This window comes from Ovis canadensis, chromosome X (genome assembly GCF_042477335.2).
Source record: "Ovis canadensis isolate MfBH-ARS-UI-01 breed Bighorn chromosome X, ARS-UI_OviCan_v2, whole genome shotgun sequence".
In the NCBI taxonomy this organism is placed as follows: domain Eukaryota; kingdom Metazoa; phylum Chordata; class Mammalia; order Artiodactyla; family Bovidae; genus Ovis; species Ovis canadensis.
This window is the reverse complement of record NC_091727.1, coordinates 81047896-81071258: the sequence shown is the minus strand read 5'-3', so window position 1 is coordinate 81071258 and position 23363 is coordinate 81047896. Positions and strand designations below refer to the sequence as shown.

The window sequence follows — 23363 nt, the reverse complement described above, 5'->3', positions numbered from 1 at the left end:
TGTCAACAAGACCCGTCTGCACGCGTCAGCTCTCCCCGAGGACCCGGCCTTCCTGAGAGTTGCCCTCTCCCTTCCACAGCCCACCCAAGCCCCTGATAAAATGATGGAGGCACCCGGTTCTAAGCATCCAAAAGGGACAGCGTTTATTTGTTGGGGCAGCTGAGGAGGAAGCTACGCTAGAGGACGGGAAGGTGCTCCGTGCTGGCTGTGACCGAGGGGTTCGGTGGAAGCTGCAGGCAGCCATCTTCTGATCCTGAGGTAGAGGCCTGGGATGAAGCAGACACTGCAGAGTGCAGAGGGGAGGTAGGAAGAAACTGGGTATTTGGGGAAATCATTTATCTGCTGCCAATACCCCTGGACTTCTCAGTTTCGCAAACCAATACCTTCTCTTTATTGCTTAAACCTATGTCCTGTAATGGTTAAATCAACGATGGGGAAACCAAAAGCAGTTCAACTAATAGAGTTCCTTTCAGGTCAAAGTCTCACATGCACCTCTAGTGTGACTGAGAAGGTCAATATAAAATTTCCTGACTACAAAGAAATGAGAGCGTAGGGAAGTCTATCACATGAACCTTGTGGCAGTGCATGCCCAGCTCCTGGGTGGAGCCATGGACTTCCACCTGCTCTTCAAAGCCTTTGGCCCTCGAGCCACTGTCTGTCCTCCCCACCTGGGGACCCAGCACTTACCCTATGAGGCTCAGGCCGGAGAGTGGCCCAGGTGCCCTCCTCTGAGGAGCAGGTGCCTAGACGATCTCTACGACCCACCCCCCAGCTTCTGCCCCCACCCAGGTTCCCTCTCAGACAGTGAGTGGTGTGCACAGTGGGAGGCCCTGTCCACATGTGGCAGAGGATGGGCAAAGGGTACAGGGGCCTGCTCGAGTCACCTCGAGACCATCACCTGTCATCTCTAAAGGTCATGGACCGCTTGTGTCTGGGAGGAGACAAGAAGGGGGTGCCCAGAGAAAAGCTGTGACACTAAGGGCCAGGACATTCCGTCTCTGGGCCACGCTTGGCCATCACTCAGAATTTGGCCTCAGTTTGTATCTGGGACACAGGAGTAGGATGCCTACAGACTCCTGACCCCAGGCTTTGGAGCTAAAGAAAACTGAGAGAGTCTCAAGAACAGCCCTCACTGAGCAGAGTTGAAGGCTGGGGACCAACGTGGCACCTACGTGTCACTCCCCAGAGTCGGGTGACATCCTAGACTCCCCAGCCCGCTTTCCGTTTGAGTGCATACTGGTTGCAGTCACTAAGGGGGCCCAAGGCTGGCCATCACCTGACCTCTTGCCAATGCCGGACCTGTCAAGGATGAGGTGACAGAACTGGGCATCAGGGGCTAGCTGCTTCCCCTTCCAGGCCTGGAAAAGGTATTGCTCGAGGGTTTCTCCTCAGTGGGCTAAACCTGGAATGTCCATGGCCACCCCTCAGAACCCGTCTGAACGACCCTTTTCTCCTTCTCACCCTGAAGTACTTCTGGAAGCTGGCTGGACTCAGAATCTGGCTCCTTGCCTTCTCCGCTAGGAGCCTCGGCTGTCTCACCTTTTGTGCAACATGTGGGAGCCAACCTGGGTCAAGAGCTTTGAGTGGGGCCTGGCACCTAACATGAGCCAGATACAGGTACCCGGGTACCCGCCAGGCAGTATTATGAGCCAAGTTGCAATACAAGAAGACATTTAATGCTACATGCAGCTTGTGGCCTGGCCAGGCTCCTCCCCACACTCCGAGAATCCTACTTGGAGAACCCCTTCTCCATAGCTTCAGTCGCTTCGGGGTGCAGGAAGCGGCCAGCCAAACGTTCAATGTCATCCAGCGTCAGGCGGCTCAGGGACCGCTCATAATCCTGAAGAGAGAAAGCCAGAAGGATTCAGGGGTGTGGCTTGGGGCGGGGGGCCCGCTGGGACAGAGGCAGGTGGGCAGGATGCAGAGGTCCTGGGCCACGCTTCTCACCCTCTGGAGTTGATCCAGGACTCTGCTGGCATCGGCGGCGCTGAAGTGCTGGGCCAGGATTCTGGAAATGAGCGGCCAGGCGGCGGGCGGTGGGGCTGGGGCCTCGGCCGTTTTCCGCGCAGTGCTTTCTTCCAGCAACACCTTCTCCAGAGGTTTGACCACTAGGTTGAGCTTGGAATTCGGCCCGATGCTGTAATCGGAGAGTCTTTTCCCATCTGTCCGAAAGAGAGAGGGAGAGGGGGAGAGGGAGAGAGGGAGAGAGGGAGAGAGGGAGAGAGGGAGAGAGGGAGAGAGGGAGAGAGGGAGAGAGGGAGAGAGGGAGAGAGGGAGAGAGGGTCGCACTGACCCTCGGAGAGCCTAGGCGAAGCGCAGCGGTGAACTCCCGGGATGGGGGTGGGGGTCACCTAGCCAGAGCCCCCTCCACCTACACTGCTGCCCGGGCCTGGGCTGGACGCCCCGTCCCCTGGCTTCCCGCGGGTCTCCCCCAGCGTCCCCTCTTCCTGGTTACCTGCCAGGGCCTTGCCCTTGAACAGCAGCCGCTGTTGGCGGACGGGGATGTTCAGCTTTTCGGAGACCAGATGTTTCAGCGTGGACACCAGCTCGTCCTCCGACACCTGTCCCGGCCGAGAAAGGTGGGCGGGGGGTGAAGCCGCGGCCCGCGCGGAGGGTGGCTCTCCCGAGGCGGCCAGCCCGCCGGGTCCGTCCCCGCCCGCGGCTCGATCCCGCACCCGCGGGGCTGACCGCGCAACCCAGCCCGGCGATGCTACCTGAAGGCTGCACTCGCGGCCCTGGAGTGCCTTCACCGTCAGCTGCATGGCGGCCGCCGAGGCGTCCACTCGGGCCGGCGCGCACCCCAACGGCCCGCCGCCGCGCGCCGCCGCCCCGGGCGCGCGCCGGAACCGCCCGCCGCCGCCGGAAGCATTGCGAGGGGCGAGCCGGGCGTCGCGGCCCCGCCCCGCCGGCCCCTCCCCCCACAACCTGGACTGTCCTCCGCGGAGCCCAGGGCGACGGAGCCCAGAAGCCCGCGGAGAGTGGAAAAGGGTGGCGGGACCAGTCGGGCTCGCTCGAAGGAGTTGGGGAGCTGGGCCCGGGGAGACGGCGGGCCGGGAGTTCGCGCGCCACCGCCCGTGGGCAGAGCAGGTCAACGCTGATGCCCATCCCATCCCCTGCCTCTCAGGAGCCTGCAGAAGACCCGGCCCCGCCGAGCTCGTTTCACCACCCGCCGGCCTCTTTTTTACTTCACCTGTGGAAAAGCAACTGAGCTTGGGATCTGGTGGGGGAGTCAGGCCTCTGCCCTTCCCACTGCTTCTTCTAGAACAGATACACAGCTCTCAGAGGTGATGCAGGGGCGAGGAAGGCTAAATCTGGCCAGAGGTCACTGTGTCGCCCAAGCCAGCCCTCCACCCTGGCCCACACCTACCTGGCCACACCACGCCCTTCCTTCCCCGACCCGCAGGCCTCAGAGGGCAAAGACAGCATGATACCCAAGCTTGCTTCTGTTTTATTGAAATATATTTTCTGGGCAGTGCCCGCTTACAGAACTCAGCATGGCCTCTTTGGCACTGAAAGCTGGAGAATAAAAAACGAGTAAAAAAAATAAGCCTGGATTTTTTTTTTTTCTGAGTGCATAGTGCATGAGAACTAAAGGCCTTTGGTACACAAGAATGGTGGGGACAGTTGGTGGAGGTTGGGGGCTGGGGGTGCCTGGTGAAAGCTTGACCCGGGGGCCTCAGGGAACGGTGCACACGCTGCTATAGATAAAGTGGCCAATTACTAAGGCCAGCATCTCCGAGGTGCCACTAAGTGCCACAAGGAAAGGGGCCTGGGAGGCATAGTCAGCCTGGAGGCGGCGGAGGGACAGCTGCAGCATGGCCAAGGCCAGCAGGCTGTTCTGCACCCCAACCTCGATGCTGACAGTCCGCCGCTGGGCCACTGGCAGATTCAGGCATGTGGCCAGGCCGTAGCCCACCAGGAGGCCGACCAGGGGCACTGTGAAGCCCACCAACACGATGGGCAGCCTGACGCCTGCCAGGATGAAGACCCCCATGCGGTAGGCCAGGAAGAGGCCACCCAGGAGCAGCACAAAGCTGAAGGGCTTGATGACATGCAGCAGCAGCTGCGAGAACTTGGGGAGCTTGGACTTGATTACCACGCCTGCTGCAATGGGGATGGCAATGAACAGCAGGGTCCCCAGGATCTTGGAAACAGGCACATGGAGTGTTTCATGGATGCTGAGCAGGCGACTGTAGATGGCTGAGGACAGCGGCAGGAAGCCGGTGGCAGCCACCGTTGAGATGAAAGTCATAGAGATGGCCAGAGTGACGTCCCCTCCGAGGAGGAGGCTGAAGAGGTAGCTCCCCCCGCCGCCGGGCGACGAGCAAGTGATGATGAGGCCCAGAGCCAGGGCCTTGGGCAGCATGAAGACCTTAGCCATCAGAAAAGCATAGAAGGGCATGACTAGGAACTGGCCCAGAAGGCCCAGCAGCATGGGCTGGGGGTTCTGCAAGAGCCCCTTCAGTACCTCGAGCTCCACTTTGCACCCAAATGAACACTTATTGACAAAGATAAGAGGCAGGAGCAAGTAGAGGATTGGGTTCTCTGAGAAGTGGACCAGGTTAGTGCCGAGGGTGATGGGGGTGTCTTCAGCGGGTGAGACCTTGATGCAGAAATCTCTCCGCTCTTCGATCAGCCTGGGCGGGGCCTCGCGGGGGTCCGTGAGCTGGATGTGGAGTGGGGCTATCCCAGGCAGGCCCGAGCGGATGCTTACCACGAAGCTGTCACCGCCGCCCCAGGCTATAGCACTCACATTCTTAATGGTCAGCACCTCTGGGTCCAGGGAGGTGACCCTCAGCATGGGGCTGGGTCCTGTCCCGTTGCCCTGGCCTGGGTAATGGCTTGTGATCACAATGATGCCCTCACTCTCTTCTGGGAACTCAAACTCCATCACAGAGCCATCTCCAATGCTCAGGTAGCGGCCCCTGGTCAGGGGCATGGGATGGCCCAGAGCCGGGCTGAGACTGGCACTGGCTGTTCCCCGGGCCCCCCACAGCAGGCTGACAAGCAGCAGGGTGGCCCTGAGCATGCTTTGGGGGCCCGTGCAACCAGTGCCCCCTTCTGGGCCAGGCCACTGCAGGGAGCGGCCTTCACCACTCCTAAACACCATGGCTCCTTCCCAACGGTGGGGCACGCAGGCCCTCTGTGGCTTAGGAGACCAGCCTTGCTGGTGCCGTTGGGTGGTCCTCAGAAGGGTCCATGGGCGAGGTCTGGTGCTGGGCTCCCTTTCTTGATGGTAGAGCTCTTCCTGAGAAGAGAAGGGACATGGCGGTGGCTGGTGAGGGCGAGCAGCTGTGAGCCCAGGAGCATGACCGAGAAGCCCACTGCTGGGAGACTCAGCCGGGTTCCTTGCTGCAAGCCTGGGGATGGCCTTTGAGTGCCATTCGGGTGTCCCTTCCCCAGTCACAACTACCTCAAGCTTCCCCAGAAGGGGCAGGGACAGGTAGAACTTTGCCTTCGGCCTGCTGATTCAGGCTGATTTTGACAGTTCAGAGATGGCCTGACACCAGGGGATCAGCCCCAATCTTGTCACCACTAGCCTGTGCCCCACTTGCTTTGAGGCACAGTTGCGGCAGTACCACAACCAGGAGGAAATCTCTGAAGGACAGCCCAGGGATGCCCAGGAAGCAGGCCTGATGAGAGCAGGCCAGCTCACGGCATCTGAGTGTCATCTGACCAGCAGAGAGCAGCTGGCAAAGTGGTGTGGGCAGCGGGTGACCCCCGGGCCAAAGGCCCCATGTGCTGATGTTCACCACTGCCATGTGAACGGTGCTGCTGTGTGTGGCCATCTGGCCTACCTACCTGCTGACAGGGGCAAGATGGAGGTTCTGGGAGGAAGCAGGTCCCTCTCTCCCCAGGGAAGTTGCCAGAAGGGGCAGCAGAAAGGGATCAGATATGGCCATGTGTCCACTGAGAGGTTTCTCCCCTTTCTGTCAGAGCTTTCACTCCCCTGGCAGGCCCAGAATTGGAGCTCCTAGAGCCACTGTGCCATCTGAGAGGCTCTGATCAGAGTTCAGGGATTCCTCCCAGGCCCACGTGGACCCCTACCAGAGCCTAGAACTACCCTTGAGGAGTGTTTCTAGAGGGGTGGGCTGCCTCAAGGGGAAAGAAGGACGTTTGCCTCTTTCCACTTCTCAATTTGGGCAGCCCACACCCTATTGTCCTGCAGGAACTGGGGCAACCAAGATGAGGACACAGTAATTCTTCATCCTTACTGTTGACTGACTCATGCCTGGCATTGTCCGAGTATTGGAAGAGGCCCCTGCATCTCTAGATCCTATCGGGGATAGTCTCATTTGAGACTGGGGAGCAGTGGAAGTAGGTGGTGGAGGGCTGGTTCAGCACAAGGCTCATCCCTGGGAAAGTCATCCTCTACCACCCTGGGATGCCATAGCCTCTCCTGGCTTGGCATTTGGGTTACTTACCCTGGAGGCCTTGATCCAGCCTTGGGTCCCACCGCTGAAGAGGGAGGCAGGAAAACCAGAGGGAGCAGGAGAAGTACAGTGGAGGGGACTCACAGGGAAGAAACGAAGGCACCTGGGACTGAAGCCACCGGTCTGGTGTGAACCAGTTCAGAAGGCAGAGGAGGTGAATGGCCATGCACCCCGTCGTTCCAGTACTGCTGGTGGCTTTGAGTCACTGTATGGGGGATCCGGCCCAGATCCCACCATTTCTGCTTGAGGTGCCAGGAGAGTTTGGGCAGATACGCCCCAAAACGAGGGAGGGAACCCCGGGTCAGCAGGTTTTCCCCTCACTGGCCAAGTGTTCGGTGTCGGTGCAGTTGGCAGTGCTGACCCGGGGCTCCTCCCTACCTGGGAGTCCGGAAGTTGTCGGACAGGGCGGATCAGAGCTCGGGCAGAAATTAGGGAGGGAGAGGGGGAGGAGCGCCCTGCAGCCGGCAGGCCGGAGATTCGCCCGGGCGGCCCCGGGATCCCTCACGCCACTCCCGGTCCCCGCGGCTGCACGAACGCCCGGCGGCGACCCTTCTCCGTGGCGCCCGGCCGTCACAGCAAGCGAGGGAGGAAACTGGCCGGAGCCAGAAGTCGCCTTCCGACCGCCCTTCTGGCCTGAGGCTTTCACCTGCCTCGGCGGCCCGGAAACGGCGCCGGAGCCAGCGCCTGCAGGGCCGGCGGACGCCCGCGAGCGCTGCCAAGCCGGGGCTCCGCCCGGAGCCCGACGAAGCACCGCCTCCGCCTCCGCCTCCGCCCCACGCTCCCGCCCCTCCTACCCCACGGCGGTCCCCTCACCTCTCACCGTCGGGGCGGGCCTAGACCGGATGTGACGTAACACGGGAGCGACGAGTCTGCGTGCGCGCGCGCCGGTCTGGCCGCCTTCCGGGTCGCTGTGGTTTGGCGCTGGGCGCTGTCTCGTGTGGCTAGCGAGACGCGTATCCCAGTCTTCTGTGGTCGCTGCCAGGGCGACCCGTACCGGTAGGCACCCCACTCCTTCCCAACCACGCTGCGACCTCTGGGGGCAGTGGGACATATGCTTAGCCCTTAGCCAAGCTAGGACGCCCGGGAGCTGCTGCTTAGTGGCGGGACCCAGGAATCAGGTTTTCTGTCACGTGCCTACTCTGGGCGCTAGCCCTGTGGCCAGAGGGCCGACTCTGAAGGACCCAAACTCTGGGACCCAGTCTCGGCCATGTTCCACCTTCCTACGTTCAAGCAATGACCGAGCGCCTGTTTCCACCCTGTGACAGATCAGTGGATTTTTGAATGTTTCAAAACTATTTGGGGCCACCAGCAAGGTCCTAAGGTTTCACGGAGAAGGAATGCAAACACATGGCATAAGGAAGGGCAAAAAGGTGGTGAGGGTGTAGAACATGGATATGAGAAGAAAGTGAACAAGTGTAGAATCAAAGGAGATTTGTATGTTCCCAAAGGTTGCTGGGCAACCGCAGTCAGGCAGCGGGACAATAGCTACCCACTGCTCTGGAAGAACTTCTTGTCAGGGCTGTGATGGAGGCCAGTGGTTCCCAAAGTTCCAGGTTCTTGCCCCAAGAAGGTTCCTAAGACACATCGTAGAGAATGTCCAAAAAGACCTGTAGCATATCTATTTTTATTTTCCCAACAAATGATAACTGTAATCATCTAAATAAAAACCTATTAATTTTAATTTAGCCTTATTTATTGAGAACTGTATTTGTGTGTTATAAAGTTCAGATTAGTACATTCATGTGATGTGTAAGCAGATAGACACACATGGTGGGGTGCACACTCAAGAGGGTTTATGTCAGTGATCAAGAAACATTCAGAGCTGTAGCTCTAGGCTGTTCTTTAGTCTCAGTTAAGACATAAGCCTTTTGTGTGTGTGTTGACTTAGTATCCCAGAAAGTCTGTACTGTCCCTCTCAAATGGGGTTGAGAGGTCCTGATGGAAGCAGGGTGGCACAGGTGAGAGGGCACATGCTAGGTTGAAGACTGCAATTTTGCAAAGGAGCAGTGGTGCTGTCCTTGTCTGAGGATGGGGTAAAAGTGGCCAGAGAGAGAAGGGGGATGGATCAGCTGAACATTGAGGATGGAAAACCTAAACAATCTGTTTACCCTTGAGGAACCCTTCATTTTTATATTCCCAGCTGGATGAGAATTGGTGTCAGGGGTCAAGGAGAACAAATGTAGTTAGAAGGCTGCTCCCCATTATCATTAGTCTATCCAGCCTTCCCTGAAAAGCCAGAGGGGGCTGGTGGGGTGGGGGGTGTCTGACCTGAAGGAATTTGGAGGGCTTCCCTCCAGGAAAAAGGGGTGGCTAAATTAAAATTATGGGGTCACAAATAGTTGGACACGACTTAGTGACTGAACAACAAAAAAAACAAGAATGTTTGTAGTTAGTTTTGAGGATTAATAATTTACCCCAGAAGAGAAGGAAGGTCTCTATGAGTCAGTCAAGGATATCTAGTTCCAAAGGAGAAGTCATCTGGACCAAGAAAACAGATGGAACAAATGATAGTTACAGCTAAAAGAACATCAGGGCACTTCAGATGGGAGACCCACCGCCATCCCACTAACAGGGCACAGTGATGACGCTGAGAAGTGGACTTACCTCCTGCTTTCCCAGGCAGGGGCCTCCAGGAAGACTGTGATAAATTAGCAGGCACGGAAGGCATATTCTATACAAGCGTGAATATGGGATGCATTTGGTATTTACCGGGAAATGTAGTGACAACTGGCGTTTTTACAAGCCCAGCTACAGGTTGTGGTGCAAGTTTTCTTTAGTGGGCCATCTCTCTTCCACTCTTGGTACACAGGTTTGCATGTAGATGACCCCAGTGCTGGCCTCTGGGGGGGTGCATGACACAGAGGCAGCCAATCAGAGCCACACAGATTGAGGCAAAGATAAACCCATAATCCAATCTGGACCAATGAGAGGTAGTTCCCTAGGGACTGGGAAGATGGGAACTCTTTCTTGCTGGGGTTGCTCCCCCTGCCTGGGAAGTCAGCACATTTGAAAAAGACACGAATACAAAAAAAAGGGGGAGCTAACATACGAGAGCCCTGAGGACATGACTGGAGCTGGACTCACCCGTAGGTATTGGGGGTCTGTTACAGGAAAATTCAGCCTCCTTCTGCTATCGTGGCTTTATTTTTGCATGTGCCAGTTGGGTTGGGACCCTGGCTCTTGTAACTGTAACTGAGGATGTCTTAACTCCTGAGGGTAGGCCTGGGGGACAAAACCCTGGTGGAGGAGGACCACTGGGTGTAGAAAGATGGTGCTCTACTTTGGAAGGTCTGGCGGGCTGCACACCACCCACTGTCAGCGTCCTGGCCTGTGTTGGGCCATGTGGGGGATAAAGCTGGCCTGCCTGCCGCTTCCATCTGTGTGAATCCAGTGTAAGCGATGAAGGTCTGGGGCAGGTCAGCTGGCATAGCAGTTGATAAGAGGCACCTCCCAGCCTTGCAGTTCGTCCCCTGACTAAGGCGCATTGCATTTGGGGCGAGTCACTAACTTTGTGGAGCCCTATTTAGCTGGCTTCTAACCGCCCAGCCCCAGGGAAGCTTTCCTAGGTATACCCGGGACCATTTTTCTTCTCTAAATGGGGGTCACAGCAGCACTTGCTCACTGGGGTTGCTGTGACGACTGAGCAGGTAATACATGCAGATGAATCACTGGCCACATGTTGATCCTTGTGGCAGCCCCAATGGGTACATCCAGATCCATCAGACTATTCTCTCTACTTTGGAGGATGTTGGAAATGTCCATAATAGAAGGTTAAAAAAAGATGAAGAACATAGATGATACTATAATGGTAAGTACTCAGTCGTTGCATCTTCCCTCGTAGCTGACTTGGTAAAGAATCTGCCTGCAATGCAGGAGACCTGGGTTCGATTTCCTGGGTCGGAAAGATTCGCTGGAGAAGGAAATAGCAACCTACTCCAGTATCCTTGCCTGAAGAATCCCATGGACAGAGAAGCCTAGCAGGCTACAGTCCATGGAGTCGGAAGAGTCAGACATGACTTAGTGACTCAACCATCACTTGTCGTTATGAACACTTGTCAAACACAGTGCACAACACCAAGAGGGAACCCCAATGTCCACCGTGGGTTTTGGGTGGTGATGATGCTTCAGTGGAGGCTGGGTATGAGGGAACTCTGGACTTTCTGCTCAACTTTGCTGGGAACCTAAAACTAAAAAACAAAGTTGATGTAAAAATGAAAACACCTCAAGTTCTTGGCACGGGGTCAGGCTGGTCTTCAGCTCGTGTGATCACCATCTCCCAGGCAAGCAACAGGCTGCCCTCACATCTGCAACTCCCTGACCCTTCATGGCTGTGACCACAGCCCCACAGCCACAGCCTCTCCTCCTGGGCCATCCCGGGACTCTCTCTCTTCTGCGCCTCCTTAAGTACCTTCATTTTCTGATAATGCACTCACACTCTGGCAGCACTTAACCCCTAGAGGGGGACTCAAACGTCCACTGCCCCCCGCCACGGTACCCTGAATGTGACCTGGCTGGTGCCCAATTGATTCCTCTACCTGGGAAGTCCAAACTGACTTCCTTCCTTTTCCTGACACCAGGCCATTTCTGCGCCGCTTTGTGTACTTTTCCAGCAAAACTCCTTATCATTTCTTGCTGGTTCTCACCCAATGCAGGGAAATAGAGCTGTGATCTCTGAGAAGTGCCAAATAGCCCCCCTACCTTGATCTCTCATGCCCTGATTTCAAAGGGATCTAAAGCTGAGCACTACGGGGAGATGCACCAGCTCTTGAGGGAGCGGGGGTGGGAGGGGGAAGCCTCCTGGGTTGATTTGAATCCCCACTTCTGTCCCTACAGGCCTGTGTCCAAGGGATTCAGCCAGTTTCCGGCAGCCAGAATCAGCTTTCCGGGCAAGGCTACAGGGATGTCCACTTGGCAGAGGGGCCTCTGGACGACATGTGCCCTGGAGACACAGGCCACTACGAAGGGTGTGGAGGAGAGTTGGTTGAGCCTCGGGGACGTGTCCCTCCCCCAGGACACCAACACCCCTGTCTCCCCCCGCTGAACACACTTCATTCTATTGGGGGCCACCAGTTTATTAAGAGGTCATGGAGAAGGCAGGCCCTCTGACCAACCACAGGGGTGGCCACCTGCCTCTCCAGAGACTGCCATCAGGCTGCAACTTCAGCACACAGCTGGCCTGGCTCCAAGGTGGCCGCCCCTCCCTGGAGGTGGCCAGGTGGCCCAGCATGATGAATCATGCTGGAAACAGGCCTGGCCCATGGAGCCACAAGGCACTCTGGGATGCAGAGGTTCTGGAAGATGCCCAAACCTTCTAGGCAGCCACTACCAAACCTGGGGCTGCAAGTGCTTGGGACTTGCCTGGCTGGGGGTGGACTAGGGGAGCAGCTTTCGGAAAAGGAAACAGGTATTTGGGGTTCCCCACAGACACAAAGTGCGACGGGTCCGCTGGGCAGCCCCCACTACTGGTCACGGTCTGGTCGCTGGTCACCACCTCAAAGCCCTGACGTGCTGGGCGTGGGGTCGGGGCCTCAGCCCTGTGCTGGCACCTCATCAGGGGCCGGGCACATGCAGCCTTACTCAGTTTCATCTGCGAGTCTGGCCTCTAGCTGGCTGTGGGCCTCCTGGGAATGCAGCCCTCCATTTCCAGCGCTTCGGGCCAGCCTTCGTACTTATTGGTGTGCTTGCTATTCTTCATGTGCTGTGGGGTAGAAGAAGGCATGGACTCATCCTCGGCCACCAGGGCCAGACAGACCCTCCATCCTCTTGGGCTGGGGTCAACCAAGCGGGCATTCTCTGGGTACCCAGCCCCGTCTGCCACTGCCTCAGTGTTTTCAGCTAAAGATGGCAGCAGCTGAGGGGGTCAGGTTCTCAGAACTCAGGTGGGCCTGGCCCATGCTGGGAAGGGAGGGACGGGGTGTGTCCCAGCCCTCACCTCACCCACAGGGAGCCCATGAAGGCTGTGCCAAGAGTGAGGCCCAAAGGGACATTTCTTGTCTGGGAGGCGAGCTGCTCTTTTGGCAGCTGGAGCCTTCTAGAAACCACTGGAATGGCCTGTTTGCCTTGCTCTGTTGCAGGGAGCAGAGTTTGGGGGGGCGGGGGGCCTCCCAATGAGGGCAGCTGAGGAGCAGGGTGTACAGGTTGAACTGGGGTCCTGGATTTGGCAGGGATGGGACATCACTGAGAATCTTTTGGGGGTGGGGGTGGTGCTGTACCACGTGGCATGAGGGACCTCAGTTCCCTGACCAGGGATAGAACCCATGCCCCTTGCCCCCTGCCCCTGGCAGTGGAAGCATGGAATCTTAACCAAACGACTGCCAAGATGTCTGGTGAGCATCTTGAAGATGTATAGGAGGGAGGTGCCTTAACTGTGACTCTTGCTCATATGAAAGCTTTGCCATTCAAAGGTTCTTTAGGGGGAAATCCAGACAAGCGAGAGATCAAAGTTACTGCCCTCCTTGTGCAGAGCCAGGATCACCATGGGGCAGGGGGCAGGTGTGCTGAGCAGAATTCAGGGAAGGCCGTGGCATGAACAGAAGGGGACCTTGGAGGATGCAGGCCAGAGGGGCGGGCAGACTGCCCTGGGCCAGGCAGTGGGGGTACCAGGCTTTGTGCCCATACCTGCTCAAAGGGGCTCTTATTCTGCACACCCTTGGCCCCCACAAACACCCAGCTGTCCCGGAAGGCCAGGTCCTTGACGTTCTTGCTGCCCAGATCACTGAAAAGCTTCCGGGTCTCTTCATTCATCCTGCCGCACAGAAGGAAGAGAGGTGAGCCGTGACCCTAGACAGATGAGGCTGAGGCGCCCTCGGCCATCACTTACTTGGTGGCTGGGTCGTCGTAGGAAGCCACAAACACTAGGGTGCCTTCGTGAAGCGGCCGGATGAACTTCAGCAGGTCGTTGACATCTGGGGGAACAGGTCCCATGGAGCACTGGCCACCTCTGAGCACCCCACCCTCATCAACCCCTGTTCTCCAAACGAGGAAACTAAAGCAGGGAGCAGGCCAGGGATTCATGCCAAGCCAGGTCGCCAAGTGAGTTTAGGAACCAAATAAGAAGAAATAGAAGAGTTTAGGAAACAAGTAAGGAAAGAAAGAAAAAGGGAAGTCGCTCAGTCATGGCCGACTCTTTGTGACCCCATGGACTGTTGCCCACCAGGTTCTTCCGCCCATGGGATTTCTCCAGGCAAGGGTATTGGAGTGGGTTGCCATTTCCCTTATCCAGGGGATCTTCCTGACCCAGGGATCGAACTCAGGTCTCTCACAGTGCAGGCAGATGCTTTACCATCTGAGCCACCAGGGAAGCCCAGAAAACAAGAAGCCAGGGCCAAAGCCCTGACGGTACACTGGTCCTTCTCCCCACCTTTTCTGAAGGCAAGGGAGCACTTGAGCTGCCCCGGGGGAACCTATAGAGGGGAACATCGTTCAGGGCAAAGGAGCTGTCATTCCACCCACAGTCAGAAAGTGGTAGTGGTAGCCTGACTCACCTCCCGCCCACATGTCAAAGGCGCGGGCCTCGATGAGGTCTCCATTTACCCCTGGGTAGAGGGAAGAATTGGGTACTGCTGCAGGAGCTGCCAGGGTGATGCCACCCAGAGCCCCCAGATCAGCAGCCCTTCCAGAAGCTCCCCCCAACATGTGAATGCCCACCACCGTGCTGTTGGTTCATATGCCAGGACCCACCCAAGGCTGTCAGACACTGGCGGCCCTCCAGAGGCTCCCCAGGCAGCAGCCTCCCATCCCTGGAAAGTTCGAGATCTTCACTGCTACCTTGATCTTGTCCATCGGGTCACCTCTTCTGTGGCACCTTCAGCTCCCACACACTGCCCCCTACCGCCCCAGGCCCCCCCTGGGACTTCCCAGAATGGGCATGTGGACAGAGGGTGGCAGGCTGCCACCTGGCTTTGCGTCTCTGCTCCATGGGGAACTCACCATTCACCAGGGCAATGTTCAGTCCCCGGCCCACGTTGTCCTTGACACTGCTCATGAGCCTGGCAGGGGGACAGAGCTTTCCAATGGCCCATCAATGGCATGCAGCCCCTGCTTCCCTCCCTGCCCCACCCTGGCCCTGTCCCGAGAGGCTCACATCCTGTCTTCCAGGCAGATCTTGGGTCCAATGACGTTGGCAGCGCCGCTGACCACACGGAAGGCCAGGTGCTCCTCGGGGCACGGCTGGGGCAGACCGCATTTGTACTTCCTGGCCCGCGGCTCTGTGGGGACAACCAGCGTGACTCCTGGCCCTGGCCCTGGGGGCACTGGACACCTGAGAGGGGGTGGTCCGGCCAGCCCATAGGGACAAATGAGTGATCACAGACCAGGGGACTGGCGTGCGGAGGAGACATGGCTCAGGTTAAGGTCAGGGACCCTCAGGGAGGCTCTTTGGCCACTGGTGGGAGAACAGAGGATAGTAGGAGAGCCGCCAGGTGTGTTACGAGGTGAATTGTGTTTCCACAGAAGAGGCTCTGAAGCCCCAGGACCTCAAAACGTGACCTTCAGTGGAAACAGGGTTACTGACATTATAATTCATTTAGAGGTCATCACCCTGGAATAGGGTGAGCCCTAAATCTAATGACTGGAGAGGAAATGGCCACCCGCTCCAGTACTCTTGCCTGGAAAATCCCATGGACAGAGGAGCCTGGTAGGCTACAGTCCATGGGGTCACAAAGAGTTGAACACAACTGAGCGACTTCACTAATCACTTTAAATCTAATGATGTGTGGTCTCAGAAGACAGAAGACACAGACGTGGAGGAGAAGGCCATGTGAAGATGGGCGCCAAGACAGAAGGGATGAAGTCACAAGCCAGGGGCCACCTGGGGCTACCAGAAGCTGGAAGATGCCAGAAGGAGCCTCCCCTGGAGCCTCTGGGATGAGAGTAGCTTTTCAATACCTAGGTCTCAGACTCGGAGCTTCTGGAACAGAAAGAATATCCTTCTACTGTTTAAGCCACCCAGTTTCTGCCATTTTGGTGTGGCCACCCCAGGAAATTGATACAGAGTTTGAGACCAGGAAGTGGGGTGCTACTGTAATAAATCCCCCAAAATGTGGAAATGGCTTTCCAACCGGGTAATGGGTAGAGGGTGTAGGATTCTGAGGTACTTCTTAGAAAAGGTCTAGATTGCCTTGAAGAGACTGTTAGTAGACATACAGCCATTGGAGGTAATTCTGCTAAGGGCTCAGAAAGAAGGGAGAACAGTAGAGAAAGCTGCTACTCTTATGGAGAATACACACATCACTGTGCCCAGAATGTCACTAGAAATGTGAATGCTAAAGGTGCTTCTGGTGAGCTCTGACAGAAATGAGGAATGTGTTCTGGGACACTGGCCAAAAGGCCACCCTTGTCATCAAGTGGCAAGGAACTTGGCCAAATTGTGTTCTAGTGTTTTGTGGAAGGTACAACTCGTGAAGGCTGAACTTGGAGATTTCTAAGCAGAGTGTTGAGGATTTCTCCTTGTTGCTCACAATAACATGGGAGGGAAGACAGACCAGTTAAGCATGAAAGAACCAGAATGTAAAGGTCTGGAAAATTCTCAGCCTAACCATATTGCAAAAAAAAAAAAAAAAAAAAAAAAGAGAAGGGTAAGTTCAGGAGACAACACCCAGGATGTGGCTGGACAACTGTTTGTTAAGAGCTAGGCGGGTGACTTGTGGACTCACTCAGCTGTGTCAGCAGAAGCCAGGAGAGAGAGATGATGTTACCCAGGAATGATCTGGAGGACTCTTTTGTCTATAGCTTAGACCCTCATGAATTCCAAAGGAGATCAACAAGGTTTTTGAGACTTGTATACAAGTAGGAACATTCCTAGGCTGGACTGAGAGAGACAGACAAAGGATGGAAGGGAGGAAGGATAATTCCAAGGGCAGATCAATAGTTGCAGAGGCCACAGTTGGCTTGGACCCAGAGGGAGGGTAAGATCGTCCCCTATATTCCAGAGCCCCACCAACCTCCACCCCCTCAAAGGCCCAGGGATTTTTCTTAGGCTTTGAAATGGAATGGATCTGCCCTGCTGGGATTTGGACTTGCTTGAGACTGATGACCTCTTTATTCCTTACAATTCCTCCCTTTCAGAATGGCTATGTCTATCCTATGCCTGGCCCCCTAGGTATTCTGGAAGGAGGTAACTTGTTCTCTGGTCTCCCAGCATGCAAGCAGCTCCAATGGGCTATAGTATGGGGAGGGGTAAATGGAAAAGAGAAACCCTGGTGGGCTGGGTACAAGCACGGCTGTCACAAAGGTGGTTGGAGGGGGGCAGGCACACTGCAGGAGCAGTGAGGTGACAGGAACCTTACCTGCAGTCACTGAGTTCTCTTGGCCTGTGGGTACAGAGAGTTGTTTCTGTTAGTAGGGCAGCCTGGTCCTGTACCAGGAAGTCAATGTGGAGGGCAAGCCAGGATCAGGGGCCAGGGGCTATGCCAGGCTGACCCTGGCACATACATTCCTGGGCAAGTCTAAACGTTCACATGCAAAGCTCTCTGTTCCAGGAAAGGGTGGATGGGACTTGTGAAAAGTCCTTAGAGATGAGGTGTCCCTGGCAAGAAGGGGTCAAGTTCCCTCCCCATCTCAGAACCCAGTGGAAAGCCTCTGGGGACCAACAAGGGCATCATCCCCAAGATTCAGCTGAAGCCCCCCTGCCCCCCACTCAGGCTCCAGTGACTCCAACTGAACTGGATGAATCCTAATGAGTGGGGATTGGTGTATCCAGCCAAGGCAACTGGGTGGTAAGGGTCAGGCTGTGCCAGATACCAAGAGGCAGACCAGCGAGGACAGCTCCCGGTGTCTCGCCAGGAGGAGACAGACAAACCAGACCACTGCCAGCCCCATCCTGAGCCTCAGCCCACAGGTCTGGGTGCCTGCTGCCAGCGACCCTTGTAGCAGGGTGAGGGAAAGTCCCACACTCACTGGCGAAGAGTTGCTGGATCCGAGGAAAGCCAAGGCCACCAAGGGGGATGCTGACTACGATCCAGGTGACAGCCACGGTGATGACCAGGGCCACGATGCGAAGGGGGCCTGGAGGCAGGACAGACGTGAGCTAGGCCACCTCTGAGGGCAGCAAGCTCCTGGACGACCCCAGGCCTTCTCATGAGCGGATCTCCTTATCCGCTGGGGAGGAAGGGATGGGAGAACAGGAGCGGGGGGGGGGGGGGGACCTGCGGCTGCCCACCAGGCACGAGAAGGGGATCAGCTCCTGGTGGGTGAAGGAGGAAAGGCCGCTGCACCTGGAAGGCTCTTGGCTTGGTTCTCCCTAGTGGTGTGGAGGGGCCTTCCAGAGCCCCTGCTCGAGAGGGCTTTGCCCCCTTCCCGTGCTGATGGAGAAGCCCCCTAACCCCTGAGGTCCCCATGTGTTTGAGTCCCCGCCATCCTGCCCTCCTTTCTCCTGCAATGATGGAGGAGAAGGCTCTTACCCCTTTAGAAGGCCAGGCAGCCCTCCCTTCCCCTGCTGTGAGCTGGGCGCCCAGCTCCCCACCCTGCCTGGGGTTCTTGAAATAGCTCACTCTGTCTTACTCTTGGTCATCTATAGTCAACATCTCCCGTCCTCCAAAGACACAGGAGGACGGTCCTCCTTGGGGATCACGTCCCCAGCCGGCCGCTGGCCTCTGTCCGCTCCCTTCCCCTTCTCTCAGGCCCCTCCAGAGTCGCATATGCTGGCTCCTCCTTCCTTGCATAGACTTCCCTCCTGGTCCCTCTGTCTTCCGATCACCTCCTCTCTGCACGGGCCTCCATCAGCTCCATAGGACAGCCTGTCGCCAAGGCCCCTGGCCCAGGACCTTCTGGGGTCAGCGCCCCAGGGTTACCTGTGGGCCCTCGTTGTTTCCAGGCTGAAACCCTTCTGGGCTGGCACCCTGGAAGCCCATATAATGCTCTTCACCCTTCTTGTCCTCCAAGACTGCCCTGAAGACCTGGGCTTGTCCTGGTTTCTGTCCCACATGGCCTTCTCACCTCCTTCCATGGACTCCTCCCGGATCATGTCATCCATTCTCCTTGTCCTTAACGTTTATCTCTGGCTCTATCCTGTCTTCTGAACCATATCTATATAGCCAACTGCTACTTTAATATTGATATTTGGATATTTCACAGGTGTCTCTAACTAAATATTAAAACAGAACTCACCTTCTCTCTTCTACCCCAAATAAGCAAACTCTATTCTTCCAGTATTTTGTCTTTCAGCAAATGATTCCTCCATTCATACAGTGCGGCAAGTGAAAACATTGCGGAATGACACTGGGAAATCTCCAAATCCTGTATCCATACCCTTTTCTCACTCTTCCCTCCTGCATTGACTATCTGTATAAGGGCCCTCCTCTGCTCCCAGCCTTTAACTGACATTCACAGAACAGTGACTCTTGTTTTCCCAGCCCAGCCCTGACCACTCTTGAGGCCACATCTTCCCAGCCAGTTCCTCATGGGCCAGCTTCCCTGGGATACATTCATAGTGCTGCAACCTTTGCCACTAGGAAGTCCACCCTGATGGGACCCCAAACCCGCTTTGTCTCAACTGTCCAGGCAACAGCAGAACTGGCAGTGGGTTCCCATCTGAGCCCAGGGCCACTTTGATCAGCTTCTTGTCTAAGACCACCGCATCTCCCTGTCCACCTAGCTGCTGCACTCCTTGGGGCGTCTCTCACATAGCTTTTTCTAAAGAGTGGCCAGTCACCCCGTTTGGGAGAAACAGACTACCGTACCCCTCTTCTTACGACGGAAAGAGCTGGGAGCTGAAGTCCTCAGAAGAGAAAGGATTTGCTCAAGGTCATAGCATGAGTGTTTCTGCAAACCCCAACAAACCCAGTGGTCCCACCACTCCCGCCCTGCCTGCCCTTCCAGACAGACCTCTGGGCAGCTGGGCCTCCAGCCGAGTCTGCTTTCCAAGACTCTCCCTTTCACGGGGGAAGCCACCCACCTGCTAACCTCATGTCCACTTCTCTCGTTGGGCTGGGGCAGCCGGCAGGTGCAGCCTTTGGGGACCCTGCACTCTGGGGAGGGGGGCAACAAAGCAGAAGAGCAGGTTTGGGTGGGGGTCAGGGACGACCTCTTGGTGGGCCCCAGTTATGGTGCAGGCGTGATCGGTGCGCTGATTTGCTGGTCCAAGTCCCTGGCCAGGCCCCTTGGGGACGTGGAGAGGAGCACGGCTGGGACCGGAGGGGACGCGGGAACCAGGCGGCTCAGGATCGAGCTCCCGGGAGCCTCTGGGGCTGGGAAGTGGAAGTGGTTCTCCCAGATGCGGGTCCTTCCCGCGGGAGGCCGCCCCCACCCCTCCGGGCATGGAGGCCAGCGACGCGGGCCGGGCCGGGCCGGCCGGAGACTTGCCTGACGCCGCGGGGGAGGATGCGAGCCGGATTGAGGGCAGCGTCGTGAGGCTAGCCGCCTCGCTCTACTTGGCGAGGCCAGGGAGCTGCGCGGGGCAGCTCGAGAGGCCCAGCAATGGCGACTTGGGGCGAGAGCACGGCAGCGGCTCCCACCGCCGTCACCGGCTAGCGCTAGGCAGCCGGCTACCAGGTAGGAGGGGCCCGAATTGGCCCCGCCCCTGACGCGCACTCCGGCAGAGCACCCGGGCCGGGCTCCGGGGGGAGGGGCCACGATCGGCCCCGCCCCTGACGTCTCCCCTGAGACTTCGCTTAGCGGGGAGAGCCCCGCCTTCCCAGGCTTTGAGGGCGGGGCTACGCTCCTGCCCGGCGCGCAGATCCGAAGCCTACAAATGGGCTTCAGGATCCTGGGGCGTAATGAGAAATTCTTTCAACGTTCAAATCTGTACGTTTTCGTAACACGGAGTGACAGAGGCGTATCCAGGGAAATGGCAGGATGCGACGATCCAGGAGCCAGCAGGCTCAGCCTTGAGCGGCCTACCCGCTCGCTGGTCTGTTTTCCAAAGTGGCACGCTCACACGCGCTTACCTCCTGCCTGCTCCCCCAGCCTCCTTTCAGGAAGGCACCCCGGACACCGTCTGGGGCACCCTGATCACCGCGCCCCCCGGGCTGGGAGAGCTGGGGCCACCCTGTAGCCTGAACCCATCGGTCTGGGACGTCTGCAGCCCGGCGGCGTGAGAACCACAGAAACATCCGTGCCCTTTGACCCAATGACCTCACTTATGGGAAAATTCCCTAAGGAAAGAACCAAAAATACCAGAGAAAGTTGATAGAGCTAGGCAGTGACAGAGCTCTGGTTAGCATCCAGGAACTTCTGCAATGGCATCCACAACACTCCCCCCTACCACCCCTTCTCCCTACAAGATCAAGGTGATGTTTCAGGCCCCTGCTACAGCTGTCAGCGATTAGTATTTGGGATCACGTAGTACTGACCATTTGCCAAGCTCTCACCTATCTGTGAGATCACGGCATCCGATCCCATCACTTCATGGCAAATAGATGGGGAAACAATGGAAACGGTGTTAGACTTTATTTTCCTGGGCTCCAAAATCACTGCAAATGTTGACTGCAGCTATGAAATTCAAAGACGCTGGCTCCTTGGAAGAAGTTATCACAAACCTAGATGAGTATTAAAAAGCAGGGACATCACTCTGCCAGCAAAGGTCCATCTACTCAAAGCTACGGTTTTTCCAGTCGTCACATATGGATGTGAGAGCTGGACTATAAAAAAAGCTGAGCGCCAAAGAATTGATGTTTTTGAACTGTGGTGTTGGAGAAGACTCTTGAGAGTCCCTTGGACTGCAGGGAGATCAAACCAGAAAATCCTAAAGGACATTAGTCCTAAATATTCATTGGAAGGACTGATGCTGAAGCTTCACTACTTTGGCCACCTGATGTGAAGAACTGACTCACTGGAAAAGACCCTGATGTTGGGAGATTGAAGGCAGGAGGAGAAGGGGACAACAGAGGATGAGATGGTTGGATGGCATCACCGACTCAATGGACATGAGTTTGAGCAACCTCCAGGAGATGGTGAAGGACAGGGAAGCCTGGGATGCTACAATCCATGGGGTTGCAAAGAGTCAGACACGACTCACTGGACAACACCACCTGTCTGTGAGTACCAAGCCCTGGGCACCATGCCCTCCCTCAGTGGCCTTTCCTGCAATGCTGGGTGTTGTGGTGCCCAATAGATGAAGCTGGTGGCTGGTCCCACTCTGGAGCTGCCAGCCAGGCATCAGGCAGTGGGGAGACTGCTAGTGCTTAGAAGACACTGTTTACGTCTTTCTCAGAGCAGACATTTTGGAAATGCTGGTTTAATGAGTCCTCCTGAGGGCCTAATGACACATTCATCAACCCCAGGGACACCACAGTGGTGCAGGGCCAAATGCCCAGGACTCCTCCCCAGTCTTCTGTGCTTCAGGGGGTGGCTTTGTTTCTCCGGGAATATTTTTTGACGGGGACTTAAGAGAGGATGAGACCCTCGCAACTCACGCGCCCCAGTGCAGAATGTCTCCTCTGGGCCCTCCTACTCGTCCCCAGGGCAGCTCCCACAGCTGCAGTGCTAGTTCCTGGTGTTTGCTTGGCTCCTTGTGCCAACTGTGGGCACCCAGAACCCGCGCCCTTAGCTGATCCCTCATTGCCCTCTCTGTGCAGACTCTGCATGCAGAGTTGTCAAGTGACAGGGCTCCCTGGGGCCTCTGTGCTCATGCCCTTGTGCTGGCATCTCCTGCCTCTACTCCCAAGTAGGCACCCGGAGCTGAGGTGACAGGTGACTGTTCTCAGATGGGACCTCTTGCCTGGACCCTAGATTAGGCAACTGGGTCACCAGTGACAGTTGAATGCCCTCATGCAAGGACACCTCTGCCACTGCCAGAGTAGGTACAAAGGTGTGCCTCAGTGAGGCCCTAAGGACTATTCAGAGATGAGGCGAGGGGACCAGTGACTGTCCTTACAGGGCCCCCCGCCCTCAAGCTTGTGCCTCCTTGTAGGCACCTGGAATGGAGGTGACAGTTGAATGCTCTTAACCGGAACCAGTAAAGGAGAAAGGGAAAGATATACTCAATTGAATGCAGAGTTCCAAAGAATAGCAAGGAGAAGTAAGAAAGACTTCTTAAGTGAACAATGCAAAGAAAGAGGAAAACAATAGAATGGGAAAGACTAGAGATCTCTTCAAAAAATTAGAGAGACCAAGGGAACATTTCATGCAAAAATGGGCACAATAAAGGACAGAGGTGGTATGGACCTAAGAAGCAGAAGATATTAAGAAGAGGTAGCAAGAATATACAGAAGAACTACACAAAAAGGTCTTAGTGACCCAGATAACCGCGATGGTGTGATCACTCACCTAGAGCCAGACATCCTTGAGTGTGAAGTCAAGTGGGCCTTAGGAAGCATCACAATGAACAAAGCGAGTAGGGGTGATGGAATTCCAGTTGAGCTGTTTCAAATCCTAAAAGATGATGCTGTAAAAGTGCTGCACTCAATGTGCCAGTAAATTTGGAAAACAGCAGTGGCCATAGGACTGAAAAAGTCAGTTTTCATTCCAATCACAAAGAAAGGCAATGTGCCAAAGAACGTTCAAACTACCCTACAATTGCTCTCATTTCACATGCTAGCAAAGTAATGTTCAAAATCCTTCAAGCTAGGTTTCAATAGTATGTGAACTTAGAACTTCCAGATGTACAAGCTGTATTTAGAAGAGGTAGAGGAACCAGAGATCAAATTGCCAACATCTGTTGGATCATAGAAAAAGCCAATTTCAGAAAAACATCTACTTCTGCTTCATTGACTACGCTAAAGCCTCTGACTGTATGGATCACAACAAACTGGAAAATTCTTAAAGAGATGGGAATACCAGACCACCTGACCTGCCTCTTGAGAAACCTGTATGCGGGTCAGGAAGCAAGTTAGAACTGGACATGGAACAACAGACTGGTTCCAAATAGGAAAAGGAGTATGTCAAGGCAGTATATTGTCACCCTGCTTATTTAACTTATTTTCAGAGTACATCATGAGAAATGCCAGGCTGGATGGATCACAAGCTGGAATCAAGACTGCTGGGAGAAATATC

At 55.9% G+C, this 23363-nt stretch overlaps 3 protein-coding genes across 8 annotated transcripts; all 3 read right to left on the bottom strand.

The window, feature by feature from the left end:
• Nucleotides 1–117: 117 nt before the first annotated feature.
• On the bottom strand, nucleotides 118–3516 carry UBL4A (ubiquitin like 4A). 3 transcript variants are annotated; one of them, XR_011446167.1, is made up of 6 exons: nucleotides 3368–3516; nucleotides 2715–3258; nucleotides 2456–2561; nucleotides 1948–2162; nucleotides 1462–1840; nucleotides 118–283 (listed from the first exon to the last, which is right to left on the bottom strand). XR_011446167.1 is itself a non-coding variant. In XM_070290421.1 (5 exons), the coding sequence occupies exons 1-5, from the start codon at nucleotides 3103–3105 to the stop codon at nucleotides 172–174; spliced, it is 906 nt and encodes a 301-aa protein (XP_070146522.1). In that variant the 5' UTR covers nucleotides 3106–3139; the 3' UTR covers nucleotides 118–171. The 3 variants fall into 3 exon arrangements, 2 of the variants coding, with proteins under 2 accessions (XP_070146522.1, XP_070146521.1); XM_070290421.1 differs by lacking the exon at nucleotides 3368–3516 and having other exon boundaries at nucleotides 1734–1840; nucleotides 1948–2137; nucleotides 2715–3139; XM_070290420.1 differs by lacking the exon at nucleotides 3368–3516 and having other exon boundaries at nucleotides 1734–1840; nucleotides 2715–2899.
• SLC10A3 (solute carrier family 10 member 3) lies at nucleotides 3429–8912 on the bottom strand. Of its 3 annotated transcripts, XM_070290418.1 has the most exons (3): nucleotides 8849–8912; nucleotides 7248–7467; nucleotides 3429–5248 (listed from the first exon to the last, which is right to left on the bottom strand). In XM_070290418.1, the coding sequence occupies exon 3, from the start codon at nucleotides 5108–5110 to the stop codon at nucleotides 3677–3679; it is 1434 nt and encodes a 477-aa protein (XP_070146519.1). In that variant the 5' UTR covers nucleotides 5111–5248; nucleotides 7248–7467; nucleotides 8849–8912; the 3' UTR covers nucleotides 3429–3676. The 3 variants fall into 3 exon arrangements, with proteins under 3 accessions (XP_070146519.1, XP_070146518.1, XP_070146520.1); XM_070290417.1 differs by lacking the exon at nucleotides 8849–8912 and having other exon boundaries at nucleotides 6426–7274; XM_070290419.1 differs by lacking the exons at nucleotides 7248–7467; nucleotides 8849–8912 and adding an exon at nucleotides 7081–7214.
• A 2578-nt stretch (nucleotides 8913–11490) lies between these two features.
• Nucleotides 11491–19940, bottom strand: FAM3A (FAM3 metabolism regulating signaling molecule A). 2 transcript variants are annotated; one of them, XM_070290422.1, is made up of 10 exons: nucleotides 19734–19940; nucleotides 19327–19399; nucleotides 17331–17438; nucleotides 16721–16744; nucleotides 14518–14641; nucleotides 14364–14422; nucleotides 13919–13969; nucleotides 13255–13339; nucleotides 13053–13179; nucleotides 11491–12132 (listed from the first exon to the last, which is right to left on the bottom strand). In XM_070290422.1, exons 2-10 carry the CDS (start codon nucleotides 19337–19339, stop codon nucleotides 12037–12039), a joined length of 687 nt encoding a protein of 228 aa, XP_070146523.1. In that variant the 5' UTR covers nucleotides 19340–19399; nucleotides 19734–19940; the 3' UTR covers nucleotides 11491–12036. The 2 variants fall into 2 exon arrangements, with proteins under 2 accessions (XP_070146523.1, XP_070146524.1); XM_070290423.1 differs by lacking the exon at nucleotides 16721–16744 and having other exon boundaries at nucleotides 19734–19929.
• Between the last annotated feature and the right edge of the window lie 3423 nt (nucleotides 19941–23363).

Excerpts from the sequence above, each read along its gene's own strand:
- UBL4A (XM_070290421.1), bottom strand. The coding sequence starts at position 3,105 with ATGGGCATCAGCGTTGACCTGCTCTGCCCACGGGCGGTGGCGCGCGAA. Across the intron at positions 2,562-2,714 it reads GCCGCGAGTGCAGCCTTCAG|GTGTCGGAGGACGAGCTGGT; the intron begins GTAGCATCGCCG and ends CGGCCGGGACAG. Across the intron at positions 2,138-2,455 it reads CAAGGGCAAGGCCCTGGCAG|CATCGGGCCGAATTCCAAGC; the intron begins GTAACCAGGAAG and ends CTCCGATTACAG.
- SLC10A3 (XM_070290418.1), bottom strand. The coding sequence starts at position 5,110 with ATGGTGTTTAGGAGTGGTGAAGGCCGCTCCCTGCAGTGGCCTGGCCCA.
- FAM3A (XM_070290422.1), bottom strand. Across the intron at positions 14,642-16,720 it reads AGAGAACTCAGTGACTGCAG|AGCCGCGGGCCAGGAAGTAC; the intron begins GTAAGGTTCCTG and ends TTGTCCCCACAG. Across the intron at positions 13,340-13,918 it reads CTTTGACATGTGGGCGGGAG|ATGTCAACGACCTGCTGAAG; the intron begins GTGAGTCAGGCT and ends CTGTTCCCCCAG.